We start from the raw sequence: 24,252 nt of genomic DNA on the forward strand, positions 1-24,252 counted from the left end.
TATTAATCAGGGAGTAATTAAGGTCTTTAATATTGTGATTGGTAGGTTCAATGCTGATTTTTTCGAAATTAGCCACTTAATGGGTCAAATCTTTGTATTTTCATGCATATTAAGGTGATTTATATGTTTGTGATGGTATAATAAGTTTAATTAGGTTTTAATTAAGTTTTTCAATGCTGCGATTAGTGGTTTTAATGATGATTTAATCAAAATTTCATCAATATTAGGTCAATTCAATGTCATTAATACCTATTAAAGTATTTGACATGTTTATCGCAGTGAAAGAGAACTAATTGGAGATTAATTAACTATGTTAATGCTGTGATTAGTGTATTTAATTACAATGATATCAAAATTTGAACCATATTGAGTCAATTAAATATCTTTAATATTTGTTAGACCGTTTAACATGCTTATAGTAATGAAAGAGCAATAATTAGGGGATAATTAACCATGTTAATAGTGTGATTAATGTTTTTAATGATGATCTCATCATAATTTGACCTATATTTGATCAAATTTATGTATTCAATGTTTCTTAGGGTGTTTGACATATTCATAGTGGAAAAATAGAACTAATTGGGGTTTAATTAAATTTTTTATTACTATACTTAGTGTATTTAATGACATTAAGTCAATTCTACATATTTAATGTTGAATACATTAATTGATATGTTTATAGTGACAAGATAGGGTTCAAACATATAATCGTATATTTTTATTTTAAATTAGGACTACTTGTAGCTTACTTATTTTTTCAATTTTGATAAGAATATGACACCAGAGGAACAGACACATGATGACGCTTGGGATCATTCCCAAAAGATAGATGGAAACTGTCATTATTGGCTATGCATTTATTATGACTACATTGGCAAGAGTAGAGGAATTAGCTGGGTGAAGATGCATTTAGCAGATGAGTATTGATATTACAAAATGCAAAAAGGTTTCAACGAAGATCCGTAAATCATCTCAAGACAAGTTACAATAAACAGGAAGATAAAATGAAAAAAAAGGCAAGAGCTAAGGAAGAATATTATAGGGCTAAATATGAATCAGTTTATGACGAATATGAGGGTCACAACGATGATATCGACTCGGATCTTAAAGAGCTGGTATTTGTGCATCACTAAAGCATCAGTACATCTATAAGAAGAAATGAGACATCGACGACCTGACTCACAATGGAAGCGTGGTAATGATAGTGGGTCTGCGCCATTAGAAATCCAAAGGACGACCAGCATGAGGCAACCGACTTCCCCTCAGTTAAGCTAGATTGGTAGCATAAGATAAGGTGGAATCCATGGTTTTATGAAAGGATATGGCAAGATGTCAGTACCAGATATTACTGATATTGATCTACAAGTCTATCCTCCATAAATAGCGAAGCAAACACGGATTGACGATGCATATACAAAAGAAAAGAAACATGACTTTGCAAGCTCTAAATGATCGAAGGTGGTCCGTCGTGGCCCGAAATCCCCACAAGTGCCCACATGACACCACTGCAGAACAAGACAGCAAACCAGCCCTAGACAATACCCTAAAGGCCCATCTAGCCATATTAGTTCCTAGGTGCTATACTGCATACACTCGGTACCACTCTATGGAGCTAGAAAACCCCCAAAATGACTATTTGAATGGTCTGTTTCTGGGCAGTTTTGCCTCTACGCGACAACTACACAACATGCATTTACAAAGCCTGAAACGGTCACAAAAGTCAATCAAAATGGGGCTGTCAAACCTATTGCAAGCCCTCTACATGTTGTACAAAGCATGAACAAAACCAAAAGACACGTACATGGGCATTACATCAAACACCTCGTTTACAACTTTGACCCAACTTATTCCTTCGATGTCCTCATCGAAGCCTTTGTGGATGCTATATCTCCTCGCCTTTATTGAATCTTCAATCTTCTGCTCCAATTATAACATGCCTCTTGCCTCCTAGATGCTCTCCGCCGTTGTTGTTTAGTAGTTAAACTTTGATCCATCACGCTGCTTCAACTCACCAATGACTCTGACTCTAGTGTAGAGTCGGCTGAGTTGTGCAAATCCTTCAGATTAAAGAATAGACCTTCCTTGTTATGCACTAGTCTCTTAAACGAATCATCCCACTTGAACTGGGTAGATGTCTGTTGGAGCTTTAACGAACATCACCTTGTAGACTTTGAAGGTTTTGGAGTCTTTCCTTCATAAAATTTGTCAATCGATTCCTCTTCTACTTAATTGTCACCTCCAAGTTGGTTCGCATCACTGCGAACCTACTTGGAGGTGACAATTAAGTAGAAGAGGATAATCTACTCTCAATAACACCGATCATCATTAGTGAGGATTTGACAACTATTGTCTTCCATAAAGTTTTCTTCGAAGGGTCTTTGAACCTGTGCAGAGCTCCTCTGCTGGATAAATAAGAGAACTAATGTACTCAGTTTCACCATTCTCTTAAAAGTTGAGAAGGCAAACATTACTCAAGGGTTGTACTCCATGCATCGAGCTGGCTATTAGCCTTCATCTGCCCTTTACTCATACTTCCAAAGCACTTAAAAGTGTTTGCACTCCTTGCGTTGCGTTAGCTATTGCGATTCACTTTTTCATCATTATCAAATTCTAGAATGCATGAAATTTTGCCCAAAAAGAGCAAAATTTTGCCCCGACTTAGGCCAAGTCTCCAATAGTTTTGATCGCCTCTGGAATTATATCGTCTTCTCCATTATTTCTGTTGCCTACTCCTTTAAGTAGAAAAGGTATAACACCACGTACTACCTACTTCGTTCCTCAGTCGAGCACTCCTGCATCGACCCGAAGTCCTCCACTTTCGGCTATTTTGATGAGAAACCTGTTGACACTAGTCCTCCACTTTCAGTGTAATTTAATTTATAATTTTTTTAATATTTAAAAAATTCTTACTAACAAAATTATTTGTCTTGCAACGTATTATCTAAATCCAATCATTCAATCTTGCTATAGTCTTGGAATACAATCAGATTTATTATTGACACTAAGAAATGTTATATATCAACACTTGTCAAACACTATTAATACAACCAATGGTATTATAGAGGGTCAATTATTCTGAAAAACAATTAGTCTATTCTCGGAAGTTGTAGTTGTATCGTGTCATTACAATATGGATCCTGATGAGGAAAAGTTACACACATATTGATTATAAACTATATTTGACATTAATTATTTGTTATGCTAACAAAGTCCTATTTATATCTTTTTGCAATCGAGTGGTGACTCCAATTTGCAGGGGACACATCAAATATAAGAGAGGTTGTCGTCCGTGTACTTTCGTAGATAACAACAGATAATGGTTGCAAACATAATTGGTCAACATCTATATTAATTCATATGAAGGTCCGTAACAAACTATCATATAGATGGTTGGAGAAACTAGTATATATCCACTATAACATACGAGTAAGGTTGCGATATGTCAAGTTGGATAAGGAACCTATGGAAACAAAGATTGATCCCATCAACTTCCAATGCTACAATGAAGATTCAGAGCTGATGTTAGAGTGGGTCAAAGCAATGGAGAACCAAGAGGATCCTCTATTTGATGAGACGAGAGATCCTCCACGTCCCTCACGTTTTATCATCGAAGCAATAGAAGAAGTGAAATCACATCTTGAGTAGGAGGAAGATCCCCCTCAATGAAAATGTGACGAAGGAGCCAGAGAACATCGAGTCAGACTACTCTAGGAACTAGAGACACCTAACTATAATAGTCATCCACCCAGCGTGCAAAGGTAAAAGCAAAGGGGAAGGCAGTAGCACCAACAGCACAATTGGAAAGAATCGAGTCAAGTGATGAGATACCTTCTCAATTGTATTCAACAGCCCACTCAGTCCAGAGACATGGCAACAACGTGAACAGTAATGCCTCGATCGATGATGGCAGCAATACCGGGAGTCAATAGTCCCATCTATACAATTTAAGGGTGGTGCACGGACCGAGGAGCAGCATTTTACATATACCACCCTCAACGAGGTACTGGTCAAGTTTATACACGGAGAGGGAAGAAGAAGACAATGGATGATTTTAAGTAGATGTGACAAAACCTACGCAACATAAACACAAAGCAAAGCTCATCATATCAACAGTTGTTGTATTATGGAGAATCTTATGGCCAACAATAGTACAGTGATAGTTGGTCATACTTCTCTAAGTAATAGTACAATGATTAATCTTATGATATGGAGCAACAGATCAATGGCGAAAGTAAAAGTTCTGACATTCTCTATGCTCTGCACTAATACATGTCATAATCGTCTTTGCCTCAAAAGCCGCCTCGGACACGTGGTTCACGACGTTCAAACTACGGCCATCACTATATTGATGCACCAATAGCATACTGTGTATCAGTATACTATGTCGTAGGATCAATTTCAAGATTAGGTCCAACAAGCATATCAAATTTATATACGAATACATAGGATCGAGGATCCCGATCCACTGCCCGTGGAGTCTCATCGTTCTTTTTTATGGTAAAACTAGGTATATCCATCGATTAATTACTTAATTCATATGAATCTTAAAGTCTAAGTTGTTTAAAAAATAATCTAACAATTTAAATCATTTATTTGTAGATAATTCAGTATTAACAGAAGGACTGTTCGGAATGTACCACAAAGCTACTACTTAAAGCTCAAAAAAGATATCACTATTCTTTTATACTTTAGATTATTTTTGCTAAAATTATACTAAATTATATTTATTTCCAACTTAAAAACTCTAATCTAACTTTTTTTTATTTTTCAGGTATTTTTAGAGTTATTTTTTATAATTTTGTTCCCATACCATCAGTATGCCTAAGCGTACCAATATACGATACATTGGTAATGCCTCAATTCATATCGTACCAATGGCTAGTCAGTATACCGATTCGGACCGATAAAGCAAACCTTGAGTTAAATTAGAAACCTGGGAATCATATTTTTTTTATTTAAGTTTTCTTTAGGCCTTCTACTAACTCTCCTAGCACTACTAATATAAATTAACATCAAATAACTGGTCCTGTAATGTCTCCCTTGGATCCTCTTAAATGGTTTTCAATATTTTCATATTCAATTCTTCAATCAGAACTACCACTAACAACAGATGTAAACATTTCCTATTCTATCTTTTTAAGTGCCACCACACATCCATCATAACTTCCTCATCTTTGTAATAATCATTTTTGGATATTACCGCTCAGTATTCTACGCCTTGTAATTATCTTATAATTTCTTTTATCAAAAGGGTATGCATTGATAACCAACACTTGGAACAATCCTCTCTTCACTTCAACCTTCCAAACTTAAGTTTATGAGAATTATTTGCTTGATGTTACCTTCCCCTCGAACAATTATTTAACACATCAGACATCTGTTTTGGGGGATTTCTTGACCATTATTTCATATATACATTCAACAAGTTCTCTTATCATTGCTAAAATTTTAAAGCACACTTCAAACATGCAGTATTATTAATATGAAAATCATTTGTTGGTTAGTTTTTTTCCATTGCTCAATTTTAAGGATTATCCTGACTTAATTAATACTAATCAAAAAAAAATGTCATCAGCAAGTAGCATTAAATAGTTTAAGTTCATACTGAATGAACCTAGTAAAAGCTCATGATTACCAACCCTTTTCCTCAGCTTGTTTACCATTATTAAATAGTTTTTCTTGCCTAATTTTTCTATCACCGCTTTAAGTTTTACTAAAACTAGCTCAAATTAAAGGACCCTTGTTTCCCTATTTCTTGTCTTTTCTTTTCTCAACCAAATTTTCATATCACTATGATATTGTCTATTTATTCCATACTCATATCTTGTGCTTGGTTTAGAGGATATGAATATCAGAATTGGAGACAAACTTAACAACTAAATCTCGATGTTTGATTGAGAACAACTGGATCTCATTTTCCATTATAGAAGAAGAAAATACATATCTCACTTTTGAAGTAGCCTAGAATCTGACAAAAAGAACACTGAACACAGAGCCTAAAGAAACAATTATCTGATAACAACAATACCACTATAATTAATTCTTGAATCTTTGAACCAAATATGCTAATTTAACTATTTGCTTATAATTCATCAGATAAAATTCTAATTGTAAACCACAGTAGCAATTTTGCTTTAAGAAACAAAAAGGACAAGATTTAAATTAGTATTTAGGTTGAATCAATTACCTATCATAAAATCAATGTTATTGTCTACATTCAATTAAATTAAAAAAATAAAAAAGATAAAGACAAAAGCCATAATAACCATCATTTAACTAGAAACCACTATAGCCAAGGAATTTTCATACTTCCTTGCAGCGTTAAAAAGTTGCCACTAATTCAAGGTTGATGCAAAAAATAATAGTTTGATAATTTTTACAAATTTCTATGCAATGTACCAATGGTTTCCAAGGCACAAATATGGAAATTAGTCTAAAATAGGAAGAGATAAGGTGTAATATTAGTCACTGAGAAAAGAGGTGTGTTGGAAGCTTTAATCATGTTATCCCAAAACGAGTTCTTGCATGGTAGAAATCTACAATAAATATAATCAATCTCCATGTCATCTACCAAGAAACAAACAAGGAATTAGCTAAAAAGAGAAAGAAGATCAGTAATGTGCTTGATTGAAAATCATGCCTAAGAAAGAAAATTAATCCCAGTTTAGAAGCAAAATTAATTACATTTTCTTGCAAGCAAGTTTTGAACTACATGTTCAGAAGAAATTAAAGTTAATTTGGATAATTCAACTATAATTTTGAGTCCAGATAGCAGAAAACCTTCTGGAATTTCATGGTAACATCCCTTAAGCAATTGCATCCAGCAACTCGCAACCCAACGGATGCTCCCAATACCCTGCTCAAAAACCAGGCCAGCAATCTAGCAGCAAATCTGAAAGAGAAAAAGTGCAGTGAAAGTAAGATTCTCCGTTTAGATAATGTACAAGCAACAACAATCATGGTTTTAGCAACACAATAACAATGATTTTTAAATATGACAGCATGCACCATGAAGAATCATGCAAGAGTTAGATGATATACCCAAATTTGTTTGGAACGAGTCTAAAATGCATGGTGGTTCAAGAAAAATAGATAGCTTCAAGGGTTTTTTAGTTTACATCCAAATAAAATAAGACAGATGGTCATGTGTCATGAGTCAGATACATAATCAGATGATTTAAACAGAGTCTGACTCCAAATATCGACGGTGTCAATTAGTAGGAACCATTATTTACTAATCTAAACAAGTAATACTATCAGAATATATAGCTCGACATTGGGATAATACCATTCATTTTTTACTTTTATTATTTTATTCAATGGTGCCCTGTAATGTCCTGTGTACTGATAGCGTATTAGTTAGATAGGTTACTCAAGCCAAAATCAAACTGAGATTTAAATTCTTGAGTGAGAAAATTAATGCTGGGAGATATAGAAGATGTAAAATACATGAGTTTGGTCTCCTTAATACAAGTGCAATAGTACATATATGAGAGTAAGTTTTTCAAGACTTATTTGTGTAAGCTGATGCAATCTAATTTAACCTACACGTGGAAAAATGCCCACAAAGAGTTATTTGCTTTGCTTGTTGATGCAGGATCATTTTTAGTATATTTCTCAATTGAATAAATTATGTTAATGGATAGTTGTCAAATAACAAAATCTTCTAAAATCCTATATTAGTTACCAATATTGACCAAGGAAAGAAAAAAAAAGCCTAATACAAAAATCTTAAGTTTGATTAAAGATTCTTAAAGAAAAAGACAAGTCTTGTTTTGATCAAAAGTTTTGATCCCTACCAAGAATATTCTTGATTAAAAAATCTACAAAGAAAAAAGCCTATCAATCAAATATATTATCAACAAGGAAGATTATTTGCTAAAATAAAATAGAAAATATATCTTCCCCAAAGAAAGAAAGAAGAAATAATTGATATATTTCGATTTATAAAATATTATTTTCTTTATTTTTTGTTTTATTTTCTTCTTATTTTGTAGTTTGGTTTTCTACTTATTTTTATAGTTTTGTTTTTCTTTTTATTTTCAAAAAAGAAAGAAGAAAAATGTATCTTATTTTTAGATTTTTGTTTTCTTCTTATACTTAGAGGCCTATAAAGGACCAACAGGATTGTAGCCAGAGCTTCGGCCAGTGAATAAAGAAATAGATTTTTCCATCATATAAACGTACAAGTAGTGTCAGGTCATTCTCTTTTCTCATTGTTATATTCAATTATCCTCTTAGAAGAAGTGTAGAAATGCAAGGCCATCATTCTTGAGAGTTACTCCTTGACTCAAAATGAATATGATAGTTATATTCTTGCATTTTATCTAAATCTTTTCTTCTTTTGTCCTACAATTATTGAAACCTAAAATTATATATTTTACCCATTTTTGCTTTTTTTCCTATATCATATCTAGTATCACAAACACTTAACGAGTACCCATTTAAGTGCTTGTGCGAGACAAGGTCCAAGCACGTCAAGTTTACAAGCAAGGCCTGAGGGCATCAAGTCAACCCAAGCGAAGCCTGAGTGCATCAAATCAACCAAGGCAAGGCATGTACAACTAGTGTCGCCTAGGCGAGCGCTTAGGAGTAGGCATCGGGTGGCCCAAGCGTATTGGGTTCAATTCTGAGTAATTTGACATGGTCCTAAGTGAGCCAAATGGTTTGGCTTAATCAATTAATTAAAGTTTAATATCTCCCATGCACGAGTCAAATTCCCTTGAACTGAACCGGTCTTACGAAGTTTCTTGGCCTCTGCCCTTCAGCCTTGTCTCGGTACTTGGAGAATGCCTCTGCATGCTCCACCTCCTCGGCCCCTTTCACGACCAAGCGCTCTCCCTCCGTGAGAGCAAGGGATCAATGACTTTCACGGAAGTCCCGCCTCTGCGGTACCATGGCGCTGCCATGCCCATGGCCCTACTATCCATCTCCTCGCATCTGTATCCCTTTTCTTCACGATCAGTAGATATGTCTCCGTGGCACTCCTCTGAGTCCACCTCCATTCTGACTGATGCTTGATTTTGGGTAGCTAAGTCCCGCTGGACTCATCGTCGCTTCCTCGCCCCTTTCGACCCCCTACTTCAACACCTCTGTGTTATCCAAGCAGTCCGTTTGGTCGATGGAAAGACAGACTGCAACTCCCATGCATGGCCTCTGCCATCACGTTGTAGGGTTTGCACCGATTCTGTTCTCCTTAGCTTCCTTGGTAGCAACGTTCGCTTACTCGGCCTTGTCCTCTGACTTGCCGGGCTCCCTTAAGCGAATATGAGCTCTGGAGCAGTCCAACTCTCCAGCTGCTTCGATCATACCTCTGCATGATCAAGTCCCTCCCATGGAACTCACTGGTACTTGCATTCGAACTTTTCCCTTAGTAGAACACAGCCCCCATATGCTGATGACCAAGGTTTTCATCCGATGCAAAATTCGATGCACGCCCGGAAGACCCGCCTCTGCGGTACCATGGCCTTCACTCCTTGAATCTATAGCCCTTCTTGTCGTAGTGTTGTTCACCGAAGTGGAGCTCCTAGTAGCTCCCAATCATACCTCCATATGATCTAGTCCCTCCCGGGACTAAGTCGTGTGTATCGCATTGCCACGAACTGTTCCACCGTTTACAACCTCCCTACATAACCCATGCCCCTTCCCTCAACTCAAATACCTCCATTGTTACTCGTCGCACATAGTGCTTCCCCTAAGTGGTCCTCCCCCTCTCTCAGACGAGCCATAGTGCTTCGCACTCCTAGATGAATGACATCCACTCTCCACACGCTACAACACCCCTCCCGTCTTTTATATGCCACCTCCAACACCCCCCTCCTTTTCCTCAAATGGTGCCTTTCTCCCTCGCATCATGCGCACAAGCAACACCTTCTCTCTAGCACTGCCTACACTCTATTGTCCTTCCCCTATTATCAACCCCCTTCTTCTTCCTTGCCCACCAACCCTTATTCTTGGCACCCCTTGTTCTTGCTAATCATATGTGCCCTACAAACCAATCACGTGAGTGATGGCACGTATGACTTGACACGCAGTTTTTTTATTATTATTATAATTTTGATATTTTCTCACTTTATATTGACTGTTGCTTGAATATATTGTGATGTTTATGGGTCTGTGCAATGGAAATCAGATCGTGATGAGATCACGATAATAAGACCGATTCGCCTTTAAACACAAATCCTAAAGAATCCCGGTCATAGGTTACACGAGAGGGACATCGAGATAGCCGGACAAACTAGTGTGCTGTATACCCGTCCATATGATAGATGCAGTTGGTCTCATAGCTGCTCGTGTGGGGACACTAGGGATACAGTACAGATGCTCATTGGAGAATGAGTTCACTGATTGATCCGCTTACGAATGCTAGATGGTTTATGATGCCTTATTATCAGACAGTAATTTCATAGTCTCAATGGTGTATCTGGTCCTTAGACTTAAGATACCAAGGATGTCCTATATGAGTACTTCATTCTTTGATACTAGACTTAAGTCTGGAGGTTCTAGATCTAGCACAGCTGGTTATCGGGAGTAGTAGTCAACCTTACGAGGACTATTGAATGTCGATAGAGGATCATCCACTCTCGGTGTCATGAGAGGAATATTCCTTGTGTTCTTGCTCAGACAAATCCTTGGCCAGGGTCATTCGGATTGAGAGAGAAAGAGTTCTCCGGGAGAATTCGATTAAAGTGAGACTCGATTAGAAGCTATATGGGTTTGACAACACCATGCCCGATATACGGTCTCTGGGATATTAGATAGATGAGGGACTAGAGGTACACGGTAATTGAGGACAGATAAGTCCAAAGGATTGGATTCCCTTGTATCGTTTGGGGACTGCGGCATAATGGCCTAGTACGTCCATAGTCGATGAGTCGAGTGAATTATTATGGAGATAATAATTCACTGAACCAGAAGGAGTTCTGACATGTATGACTCACGACCAGCTCGATATTGGGCATAGAAAGTCACACACATATTGTAAGCGTTGCGATGAGTAGAGGTTCAGATATGAGATATCTACCAAAGCCCCTATCTTATTAAATATCCAAGAAGCCCCTGAATTATTGAATCATATGGATGAGATCCAATAAGAGCCCATGAGAGATTATTGGATAGAGATCCACTAATCTAAGAGGTTTGGGTAGTTGGATAGAGATCCAATACCCAATAGGACAGGATCCATTATGGTTAAGTTGACAGGGGACCCCTATAAATAGGAGAGAACTAGTGGTTCATAGGCCAGAGCATTTTTGGTTGCCTCTCCTATTCTCCTCCCTCTCTCCTCGTCACAGCCCTGCTGTGTGGATCACCGCTAGAGAGGAGGGCGCTTGACCTCCTTCACCCTCTCCTCGAGGTCCGTAGGGATTCAGGGATATACGATCTCCCTATGTAACACAATCTATCTTATACGTAATTTTAAGTTTCACGGATTTTTACGCACCAATCTTTGGGAAATTAGGGATTTTGTTTTTTATGTTCTTCCGCTGCGCATGTGATGTCGCCCCCAAGATTTCCCAGCAGTGTCATCAGAGCCAAGTTGTTCCTGCGAAAGATTGGTTTTGAACTGCGTGTATTGTATATTAGAGAAGCTTTTGACGTCAAAATTGTTGACTCAAAAGCGAGAAAGGGCAGCAAGCAAATGGCAGCTTGCTGTCATCTGCGTATGTGCAGCCGCCTACATCGATGGCCGCAGGCAGGCAGCACAGCGCCGGCGCACGCGTCGGTGCTACGGCAGCAGCAGCCGGCAGGGGGTTACAACCCGCGGGCGCTGCCTGCAGACACAGCGTCCACAGAGGCAGCGCAACCTGCGAGCGACCCGCCTGCTGGGGTAGCGCTCGCCCGCAAGGGGCGGTTCCTACGGGCACTACCCCGGCAAGGAGCAACGTCTGCGGGCGTAACACCCACGGGCAAAACTGCCTGCAGGGGCGGTAGGGCCCCGAGAGGAGCCGCGGGAAAGCGGTGTCGGCATGCACTATGCTCGCGAGCGGCTCCGCTCGCGAGGCTACGGCACTCGCAAGGGCCCTTTCCCGCGGACGAGCCACCCGCAAGCAAGGGCGGGGCCCCCGCCTATTACGAAAATACTCCTCACAATTTAAAAAATTCCCTACATGTCCTTGATTTCAGAAAATATTAATTAATTAAAAGGTTTAATTAATTATTATTATTATTATTTAATAGTCCTACATAATGATGATATATACATGTGATGTATGAGATATGGACGGATGATCATGGACCGTGTGATATGTGTGCTTGTGACTATTATTATTGGGGCCTACAAGCTTCTAATTTATTTTTCGTTTATTATCAGGTCTGTGTGCCCGTGATTAAGTTGTAATTACATGAGGAGGTGCAACGGGAGCATGGAAGCGATAACAGGACCCACGAGACCGAGATGGACGATCATGACACATGAAGATGCGTCAAGATGCCAACGGAACCGACGATGACGAGATGGACGATCACAGGGCATGGAGATGCGCCACGACACACATAGATCTTGATGTGAGTGATTAGGCTCATTGGCTCGGGCTTAATCACATTAGGGTGTGGTTCATGATCATCTAAGTATGATTGCTTATACACCTACTAGATATGTATATATATTAAATATGTATGTGTGTGAAATGTCATATTAGGAGACTAAATCAAATAAACCCCTCTCTCGACAATATTAAGTCGATAAATGTGAGGCAATTAGATTGACCCACGTGGCCTTTCATCGTTATAGGTAGGGACCGATTCTCGGTGTAGGTTGAGTTGGTCAAGTCTCTCGAGGCTCACCTATATCGTGATTCGCTATCTTGCCTACGACATAGAGATATCACCGGTAACCTGAGAACATGCTACGCTTGGTCGAGTCCCTCGATGGTATATCATCGAATCAGACTCATCTTGTAACAATTGTGTTGACTTAACCGAACATCATGGTTGGTCGAGTCCCTCGAGACCATGGTGATTCGGAGGCCGAATAGGACGGGAATCACAAGGAGTTATGATCAGCAAGAGTTGCCTACCTTTCGGGCTTAGTGTGATTGGTCGAGTCCCTCGAGGTTACACTAAGACGCTGATTGGATCCCGATCTCCAATAGAAGTCTGCCGGTGACTTCTGTTTCACGTGCTGAGGGTGTCATGTGACTTGCCAGTAAAATAGTGGGAGCATATTAAGATAGAAGTTCATATCTTGATTGTTTATTTTTGCAAAATCTGCATGTTATTTATTTCTGCCGAATCTTTATTTTCAGAAAATATCACTTTCAAATCTCTTACGTGGCATACTTGATGTCAACCACCTCACTGGTCCAAATTATACGAATTGGCTCCGCAACTTGAGAATTGTTCTCACGACGAAGAAAATCGCGTACGTCTTTGATACAATGATGCCTACGCCCGAAGAAGGGGCAAGCGAGGATGAGATCGCTCGCTACGTGAAGTACATTGATGACTCTACTCTTGCTCAGTGTTATATGTTGGGCTCCATGACTCCTGAGTTACAAAGACAGCATGAAAAGATGGATGTCAGATCCATTCTCCTATATGTCCGTAAACTGTTTGAGGAACAAGAAGGACTCAGCGATATGAGATATCCAAGAGCCTCTTCCGCTCTAGGATGATTGAGGGGACATCGGTTCAGAACCATGTCCTAAAGATGATCGAGTGGATAGAGAAACTCACAAGTCTATGAGTGATCTTAGAGGATAACCTGTGTGTGGATCTTGTGCTTCAGTCCCTACTAGATTCCTTTTCACAGTTCATAATGAATTTTAATATAAAAAAGCTTGAGGTGACTCTCCCGGAGCTCCTCAATTGATGAGGGAAGCAGAGAGCACTATTAAGAAAGAGAAGCCAGTTCTCTATACTGGTGAGACCAGAAAGAAAAGGAAAGCAGAAAAATCCCTTAAGAAGGGCAAGGGCAAGGGCAAGTGCAGACCAAGTAAAGCCAAGGTTGCTAAGAAAGACCCGACAAAGGACAAAGGCCAGTGCTTCCACTGCGGAAAAGATGTGCCTTGGAAGAGGAACTACAAAGAGTACCTTACAGAAAGGGCGAAACAGAAGCTTGGAGAAGCTTCAAGTACATTCATGATCAGTCTCCATTTGTCAGACTCTTATAATAACACATGGGTATTGGATATCGGTAGTGCTTATCATATTTGCAATTTGTTGCAGGTTCTGGCAAGGCCTAGGAGATTGGCGAGAGACAAGATGGACCTCCAGATGGGCAATAAAGCAAAAGTTGCTGCAGTAGCTGTTGGCGAGGTCGCCCTACATTTGTCTGGTGGAGCTATTATTGCATTGGATGAATGCTATTTTGTTCCTTCTATTATCAAAAACATTATTTTCATTTCATGTTTGATAGTTAATGGATATAAATTAGTTTTTGAGAACAATGATTGTTCAATATTATTAGATGATGAGATCATCACAAGAGGAACATTGTATAATGATTTGTTTATGCTAGACACCACTCCACATATCATGAATGTAAGTGTGTCCAAGAGGAAACGAGATAAGGTGAATAGTGCATACCTGTGGCATTGTAGGCTAGGTCACATCCATGAGGGAAGGATTCAAAAGTTGCTAAAGAATGGATATCTAGATCCATTCGTCTATGAGTCATATGAAACCTGCGAGCCTTGCCTTCGTGGAAAACTGACCAACTCTCCATTTAGTGGAATTGGAGAAAAAACCACTGAACTACTGGAGCTCATACATAGTGATGTATGTGGACCCATGTCAACTCATGTCATTGGTGGTTACTCCTACTTTATTACCTTTACTAATGATTTTTCAAGTTATGAACATGCGCACTTAATAAAGTAAAAGTCCAAGGCCTTTAAGAAATTCAGAGAGTATAAGAATGAAGTGGAGAACCAGACTGGTTAGAGTATCAAGACTCTTCGATCAGATCGAGGAGGTGAGTACTTAAATACAGAGTTTACTTAGTTCCTCAAGGACCATGGGATTATATCCCAATGGACACTTCTTTATACACCTCAGCTCAATGGTGTATCTGAAAGGAGGAATCGTACGCTATTAGACATTGTGCGGTCCATGATAAGTTTCGCCGACCTACTCATCTCATTCTGGGGATACGCCCTAGAGAATGCAGCTTACCTTCTGAACAGAGTTCCAACTAAGTCGATAATGTCTACACCATATGAGATATAGAAAGAGAAAAAGCCCGATCTTAAGGTTGTTAAGATTTAGGGCTGCCCTACCCATGTTAAAAGACACAACCCCGATAAGTTGGAATCAAGGACAAAGTGGTGCAAGTTCGTGGGATACCCCAAGGAAACTTATGGGTATTATTATTTCTATCATCCCGAGGATCAAAAGGTCTTTGTAGCCAAGAGAACGATGTTCCTTGAGAAGGAACACATTCTTGACGGAGACAATTGGAGCATGATAGAGTTAAGCGAGGTTGAAGAACCTAGCTCAAGCAACACTCCACAGACTGAGTCTGTTCAGGTACCTAGCACACAAGTTCCGACTTTACGTAGGTCCGACAAAATATCTCATCCTTCTGAGAGAAATGTGAGACATATTAGAGAAGAGGATGTTGAGGATATTGATCCTCAGACCTACGAGGAGGCTATTATGAGTATAGACTCCAGGAAGTGGCAAGAAACCATGAATTTTGAGATGGATTTCATGTACTCCAACAAGATTTGGAACCTAGTTGATGCACCCGAGGGTATTGTATCCATCGGTTGCAAGTGGATCTTCAAGAAGAAGATCGGAGTAGATGGAAAGGTAGAGACCTATAAAGCAAGGCTAGTGGCTAAGGGGTATCCTCAAAGGCAAGGTGTTGACTATGACGAAACCTTCTCACCCGTAGCCATACTAAAATCCATCCGAATTCTATTGGCTATTGCAACACACTATGATTATGAGATCTGGCAAATGGACGTGAAAACTACATTCCTCAATGGCAACCTCGAAGAGGTGTATATGATATAGCCCGAGAGATTCGTGTCTAAGGTTTACCCAGATAAGGTGTGTAGTTTACTTAGGTCCATTTATGAACTAAAACAAGCTTCCCGAAATTGGAACATAAGATTTGATGAGGTAATCAGATCTTATGACTTCGTTAAAAACAAAGATGAGCCTTGTGTGTATGGGAAGGTAAGTGGGAGCACTATCACCTTCTTGGTGTTATATGTGGATGACATCATGATCATTAGGAATGATGTAGAAATGCTATCGACAGTAAAGACTTGGTTATCTAGACACTTCTCCATAAAGGAGTTAGGGGAAGCATCCTATATCTTGGGGATTCGGATCTATAAAGATAGATCCAAGAGGATGCTTGGCTTGTCCCAATCCAAGTATATAGACACCGTTGTCAAAATGTTTGACATGAAAAATTCCAAGAGAGATTTCATACCGATGAGACATGAGATATCGCTTTTTAGGAGTATATCCTCAAAGACTCCTGAAGAAAAGGCGAACATGGATAGGATACTCTATGCCTCAGCGATAGGGTCTATCATGTATGTCATGCTATGTACCAGGCCTGATATAACGTATGCACTGAGTGTCACGAGCAGGTATCAGATGGATCCAGGATTGGAGCACTGGAAAGCAGTAAAATGTATCCTTAAGTTTTTGAGAATGACTAAGGATCTTTTACTGGTATATGAAGGTGGTAGCCTCACAGTTGAAGGCTACACAGACTCGAGTTTCCAGTCTGATGTCGATGATAGCAAGTCGAATTCAGGATATGTGTACACCCTGAATGAAGGAGCAGTATGCTGGAAGAGTTCTAAGCAAAATACTATTGCTGACTCGACCACAGAGGCAGAGTACATTACTGCAACAAAGGCAGCCAAGGAGGGAGTCTGGATGAAGAAGTTCATCACAGATATAGGAGTCATGCTAGGCAACGAGGAGTCGATACCCTTATATTGCGACAACAACGGGGCGATTGCTCAAATAAGGGAACCCGGGTCTCATCAGAAGTGTTCTGAGGAGGTTCCAACCTATTAGAGAGATCTTGACCCGAGGAGATGTAGTAGTGGAAAGAGTTTCATCCGAAGATAACATTGTAAATCTACTAACAAAGTCGTTGTCTCGTAATGTCTTTGAGCATCACAGGGGTCTGATGGGGATCAGACACATAGGTGATTGGGTTTAGGTCAAGTGAGAGATTGTTAATCATCGGTGCCTTGCAAGCCAATCACGTGAGTGATGGCACGTATAACTTGACACGTAATTTTTTTGTTTATTATTATAGTTTTGGCATTTTATCACTTTATATTGACTATTGCTTGAATATATTGTGATGTACATGGGTCTGTGCAATGAGAATCGGCTCGTAATGAGATCACGATAATGAGACAGATTCGTCTTGAAACACGGATCCTAAATAATATCATTCATAGGTTACTCGAGAGGGAAATCGAGATAACCGGACAGACTAGTGTGTTGTATACCCGTTCATATAATGGATGCAGCTGGTCTCATAGCTGCTCATGTGGGGACACTAGGGATACAATACAGGTGCCCATTAGAGAATGAGTTCACTAATTGATCCGCTTACGGAATGCAAGATGGTTGATGATGCCTTATTATCAGATAATGATTCCGTAGTCCCAGTGGTGTATCTGGTCCTTAGACTTGAGACACCAAGGATGTCCTGTATGTGCACTTCATTCTTTGATATCAGACTTATAGGTCTAGAGGTTCCAGATCTAGCACAACCGGTCATCGAGAGTGGTAGCCAACCTTACGAGGACTATTGAGTGTCGATAGAGGATCATCCACTCTCGGTGTCATGAGAGGAATATCTCATATGTTCTTGCTCAAACAAATCCCTGGCCAAGATCATTCGGATTAAGAGAGAAAGAGTTCTCCGGGAGAATCCGATTAGAGCGAGACTCGATTAGAAACCGTATGGGTCTGACAACACCATACTCGGTATACAGTCTCTGAGATATTATATGGATGAGGGACTAGAGGTACACGATAACTAAGGACAGACAAGTCCAAAGGATTGGATTCCCTTGTATCATCTGGGGACTGTGGCGTAGTGGCCTTGTACGCCCGCAGTCGATGAGTCGAGTAAATTATTTTGGAGATAATAATTCACTGAGCTAGAAGGAATTTTGATATGTATGACTCACGGTCAGCTCGATGTTGAGCCTAGAGGGTCACACACATATGGTAGGCGTTGCGATAAATAAAGGTTCGGATATGAGATATCCGTCGAAACCCCTATCTTATTGGATATCCAATAAGCCCCTGAATTATTGGATCATATGGATGAGATCCAATAAGAGCCCATGAGAGATTATTGGATAGAGATCCACTAATCTAAGAAGCTTTGGTAGTTGGATAGAGATCCAATACCCAATAGGGCAGGATCCATTAGAGTTAAGTTGATAGGGGATCTCTATAAATAGGAGAGAACTAGTGGTTCATAGGTTAGAGCTTTTTTGGTTATCTCTCCTATTCTCCTCTCTCTCTCCTCCTCAGAGCAAGCTTAGAGTTTTGAGGAGCATCGTCGCAGCCCTACTGTGTGGATCACCGCTAGAGAGGAGGGCGCTTGACCTCCTTCACCCTCTCCTAGAGATCTACAAGAATTTAGGGATATACGATCTCCCTAAGTAACACAATCTATCTTATATGCAGTTTTATGTTTCGCAGATTTTTGCGCATCAATCTTTGCACGACGACTAACACACTTTTGGAAAATTAGGGATTTTGTTTTTATGTTCTTCCGTTGCACATATGATGTCGCCCCCAAGATTTCCCAACAGTTCTCAACCTTGTCCCCCTTCTCCCGCCTACTCCTACTCTTAGTCCCCCTCCTCCTACCTCCCCCATCCTCACTCCCCAAGTCCCCCTCATCTTTTCCTACCACCCACCCACCACCCCCTTCTTCTCCCACCTTTCCCTACTCTCAACCCCTCACCACCTTCCCTTTCGCCCTTGCTCTTAGCCCCATCACACTCCTAGTACTGCCTCCCCTCTCGACATGACCACCACTCCTTAGCATCGCCCTTGGACCCAGCTGTTGCACCTCTCCTCTCCATCACCTCTACATACTAACCCGTATAGGCTAGCCTTGCTCTTGATTCTTAATGTATTATGTTAAAACTTAAAAGTTTATGAATTGTGTTAATTATTCATTATAATTTTGTATTCACCCATATAGGCTAGCCTGACACATATAGGTTAGCAATTTTTGTATTCTTCCTATTTTATAGTTTTTATTTTTTTCTTGTACCTAAAGGGCTAGGAAAGGAGGGAAATTGTGATTGGAACGTCAATAGATTAATGAACGAATAGTTTTTTCCCATGTTATGTATGTGTAAATGGTGTCAGACCGCATTCCCTTTTTCAACAATCTAGTTCCATCGTCAGCATACGACATGTTAAAGAGTGAGATCATAATTCCTAGGAGTTAATCCTTAAACCATAGTGAGTCTACAAATTATCTTTCTTATCTATTTTATGTAAAATCTTTTATCTTTTATTCTACAACTATTGAATGGCTAAAAAATATTTTTTATTTACCCTCCATGCACTTGTCCTATATCACCTTTTAGTATAAGATAACATTTTGCAATAATTGACAAAAAACCTAAGGCACTTAGGCAATTAACAAAGAATATTATATTTTGAAATTATTTTTCCAAGACCAATATAGAGAATCAATTTTTGTTTGTCACAACCATTTGTAGGTTGCTTGATCCGTGGGGTTAAGAACATGTATTCTAAGATTTGAAGAAGGCGGCTAGAAAAATGAAGAAATATGTGGACAGAAAAGAAATGAGACCTAAGCTAAATAATAAATTTCCCTGCTTGGCACTACAAGGAACAGAGGCCCAATGGAACGAACAAGCCCCTATTTAATAGGGATGACCAGCACAATTAGAGGATGACAATAAAGGTGATTTTCTTGTAAAAAGCCCCACATATTGGGCTTTTCTCGGATAGTGTGCTCTATTTCTATAATGCCAGCAGAGAGTCTCTACCTTTTGCAAATGAACAAAATGCCTTCCTTTAAAAAAAAATAGTTATGAGAAGGGTCCGATAATAAGTTGTGATCAGGCTACAGAAAGTCAATTTTTCATGGGTTGTGGTGCAGCAAGTCAATCTCAGTTATCTAATAGTGTAACAAGGGGAAAGTTTGCTCATCGCACTCAGTTAAGCCATTAGATGTCATCAGTAAACAATAATTCAAGTATGATCACATTTCTCCATCAAATTTCAGTGACAAGGAGGTGAATTGTCGTCCATCTACCAATGATGATGGAGGAGGCCATAGATTTAACATTCCCAGTAATCAAGTATGTTCCTCATGTCGCCCAAGTGGACGAATATGTGCACAGATATCCAATTTAGTTTTGAGTGTTTGTTTAACCCAACAAACCCACAACCTAAGTGGGAAAAGAGATAGACTATAAGTCTCAAGCCTAATGACTCAATGATGAATAAGTTCCTTCCTTGAATGATCCGTTTTTTAAACAGAATCCCTTTTTTTCTCTATCCTGTTCTTTTCACGGTGCTTCTTGAACTGGCTGGTCCATGCTTCTTTCCTACTCTTCTTGTTCTTTTTCAGTATAAAGCTCAACCATGAACTGATCTCCTTTTCGTCATATATTAATATGACTATTATCTTTTCTCTCTAGTGTTTCTTTTCTACCAATGGAGGTTTCAGATTCAACGAAAGCTGTCAATCAAGTGCTGAATCTCAATACTCAACTTGCCCGATGTGTTGGACCTCATCTTTAACAGTTTCTGGTCCAAGTCAACCTACTAGTAAGGGTCTCAAACTCTCAATAAGCAATTTATTGTTTATGTTGGATTTCCATCTTCGCCCTTCTATGCTTAAAGTATGTGAAAAAGGCAGATGTTTTATTGATCAGCAAGTAGGAAGTTCAATATCTGACAAGTGAGGTTGAATAGCATATCATAGTGGCCAAATGACAATAACAAACAACAAAAGCTCAACATAGAGTCATATGATGCAGAATTTTCATAAATGGTTCCTTGAGAAGGGAGTAACCACTAACTAGATCTTCAACTACCCAACGATAGTCAATTCCTCATTGGAAGCTAAATTATTTTTTGAGATAATCTCAAGAGCTCCTACTGATTCCAAATTTTTGAAGCCTGAAGAACAGAAGATATGTGGAGAAGAGAGGGAAGAGGAAAAAGTTGAGAAATACTCGTCCATAACTAAAAGAATTAAATCACTGGCGAAGGGGGAATAAAAGAAGAAAAGGGAGAAATAGGAGCTAGAATGGAGCAATAGGAAAATGATGTCTGAGAAAGAAAAATAAAAAGGTATGTGTGGTATTATTATTTGACCATGTATGTCTTCGCTTCTACTACCAATCACTACTAGAACACCATTGTACTACCATCTACCATGGCCAATCTTGAAGAAAAATATATCAGGGTTTGGGGTTAGCCTTCAATGGAATCCACATCTCAGGAACATATGGAAACATTAGTGGCTCATTTTGGTCATTTAAAAGTCATAGAATAGAGATCAGTCAAAATAAGTCAAATAATCAAACATCAGTCACGTACAAACTTGATCAAAATAAAGATCAAGAAAATCAAAAATCCCCATTACGACCTTATACCAATTGTCTCTAGCACCAATGACCACTCACCTACCATAACCACCTTCTCTAAGACCAAGTTACAGTTTATGGTTTCCATTGCCTGATTGTATACAGGAGGGGGAAAGGTTAATCCCTTGCAACCTCAGTATCAAGGGTTCAAATAATGAAAACAGCCTTTCTCTTTCTCTCTTTTCTCTCTTGACAAGATTAAGCTTATGCATATTAAACATCTACAAACACTGACTGTTCAGTAGCTTCACACATTAGGCCATCTTTTTTACGATCCAATGTCTTTTTTATTTTTACTTCCCAAATAGTTGGGTCAGTACAGCTTGTTGTGTAGTTGCATTATCTATAAACTACTATCAAGCTTCTCTCGTCTGTCCCAAGTTGATCTATCAAACAATAACATCTCCAGTATTGATGTCCCCACCAATCAACAAGAATAGAACCAAATCTTAAACCTCAACCCTGGACTTAGCCTCAGAATGATTTATATCATCAACAGAGTTTCTTCTTAACCCTAATTACGTATAAATTTCTGTATATCTTGAATGAATCTGCACTCTGTACTTCCTTTTCCCTCATTTTTATGCACCTGGAAGAAAATTTGAATCCTACTTTTAGTTAATGGCACTTGGTGATGATATTGTTGTTAAAGAATGTTTATCATCAGAAGCGCATTAACTTATATTCTTCAGGTTCAAGCACCTCAATCAGCTTTTAGATTTTCATGCACGACACATGCTCGATGCTTAATTAGAAACTAAAATAATGAAAAATTATCATTTAGCACTCTTTGCTAATTGCACAGGTCACCCACGTATATTGCCATGCAAAAATTGGTCCTTCCCAGTTTTTCAAAGCTTGACATGGTTGGTGTTATCCATATCCTTTTTAAAACGAGGTAATTATCGGCGAAAATTGTAAATAATAGTTTAGGAAATTGTGTTCAGAAACCACATATAAAGAGACAATACAAAAAACCAAATAATTAAAACGACAACTAAATAAACGAGCTTAAGTCTCAAGAACGTAAGATTACAGAAGATCACGAAACAAAATTCAAAATATAAACAGGTTCTCGTAAATCTTACACAAAGATGACCCATCCGACAGCAGAGACGACCAGAAGAACTGCGAAGAATTTCACCGGCGAAGAGGCCATCTCGCCGAGACAGCACGCGCGGGCCGAAGGAAGCACCCTCAGAGATCAGATCCTCGAAAAGTAAGCTGCATCGTATTGCATCAAAGCGAAAGTCCCAAGCCGACTCCAGGGACCAAAGATCCCATCTATGGGAGCCGGGCGGGGGAGGGACCCGACCAAGAGGCGACAGGGACGAACAGACTCACTCGCGGGAGGCACGAGGAGAAGTGAGCTGATGCAGGATTTGGAGTTCCGGCGCTTGAAATTTCTCACAGGGGGCGTCGATCTGCTCGATCTGATCGGAGGAACAGCGGGGGAGGCGTTGGGGAGCAGGGGAGGAGAGAGAGGAGACGACTCCTACTATGGATTTGGGCAAAGGTACGACTACAGTCCTCCGTTTAAGAACGTGGTCTTGGGCCGAGCCAATTTCTGGGCCGCTTTCTTGTGAAGGGCGTTCAATGATGCAAATGACAGCAGATTGAACTGCTTTGAATAACATCAGACTTCTGTTAGTTATAATTATGTTGTTCATAGGGAACGAAGCCCAAATTTTGGAGATTACTATTTTATTTATAATTTTATGTTAAAAAGTTTAAATATTTTTAAGTTATTATTTAAACAAATATACATTCTTAATTTATAATTTATTTTAATAAAAAAATTATTATTTACCTATATTTTTTTTTCTCATTTTTTTTTTATCTTCTTTTAATGACATCCGTAGTCAACAAAATAGATGTTGATGACGTCAAAATAATAAAAGGAGAGTGTGAAGCACAAGTTGATGATAGCGAATGATGAGGAAAGTCTATAGTGTACACAATTGGGCATGGTTCATAGGGACAATTGGGCATGGTTCATACGGGTAGCTTGGGAGGGACAATCGATAACAAAAAAAAAAAAAAATGATGAGTAAGCTAGAAGTGGTGATTAGTAACAATAATAGGATACACAAACAAAAATAGTAGAGAAGACAAAAAAAAAGATACAGATAAAAATAAAATTAGAAAGGTTATAAATATAATAATATATTTTATTAAATTTTTTAAAGGTTTATGAATAATAGAGGTGTTGTGAATAGTAAACTCCTAAAATTTTTATCCTCTTTTGGTAAAATTACACGAATGTCTCTCGAAAACAGGTTTTTTCTTTGAAGTCTAGCATACATACTAATGTGTTATTATAATTAATGACCTTCAATCGAGTGCTCTTTAAATTCAAGTTTAGGGGAGGAGTTCGAGAAGTGATATAAAACATTTTATTTTACTGTAACATTGGAAGTTCAAAAGGACAAAGATTTATTTTGTATTTAGAATATATTTTTATATTTTAAATATATATTTAGAGAAAATAATTTCAGTGAATATACATGTAATATGAGTGTTTAAATAATAGATGAAAATTATATTTTAAATATACATTGACATAAGTGTTATTTGGTAAAATTATGTTTTTCAGAAGTTCATTGAATATTATTTAATAAATTTACCCCTCTAAAATTTTTAATATTTGTTCAAA

General features: G+C 38.8%; 1 protein-coding gene across 1 annotated transcript in view; it reads right to left on the bottom strand.

Annotated features, from left to right (window-relative positions):
• The window catches only part of LOC135584963 (protein SABRE-like), a 72,657-nt gene extending 49,549 nt beyond the window's left edge, over positions 1 to 23,108 (bottom strand). Inside the window, exons 1-2 of the mRNA XM_065113403.1 lie at positions 22,685 to 23,108; positions 6,781 to 6,892 (exon numbers count right to left, since the gene is read on the bottom strand). Coding sequence (XP_064969475.1) covers positions 6,781 to 6,892; positions 22,685 to 22,755 — 183 coding nt within the window. The 5' untranslated portion in view covers positions 22,756 to 23,108. The remainder of the gene's footprint in view (positions 1 to 6,780; positions 6,893 to 22,684) is intronic.
• Positions 23,109 to 24,252: the final 1,144 nt, after the last annotated feature.

The sequence above is a fragment of the Musa acuminata genome, chromosome BXJ2-6, assembly GCF_036884655.1.
Source record: "Musa acuminata AAA Group cultivar baxijiao chromosome BXJ2-6, Cavendish_Baxijiao_AAA, whole genome shotgun sequence".
Taxonomy (NCBI): domain Eukaryota; kingdom Viridiplantae; phylum Streptophyta; class Magnoliopsida; order Zingiberales; family Musaceae; genus Musa; species Musa acuminata.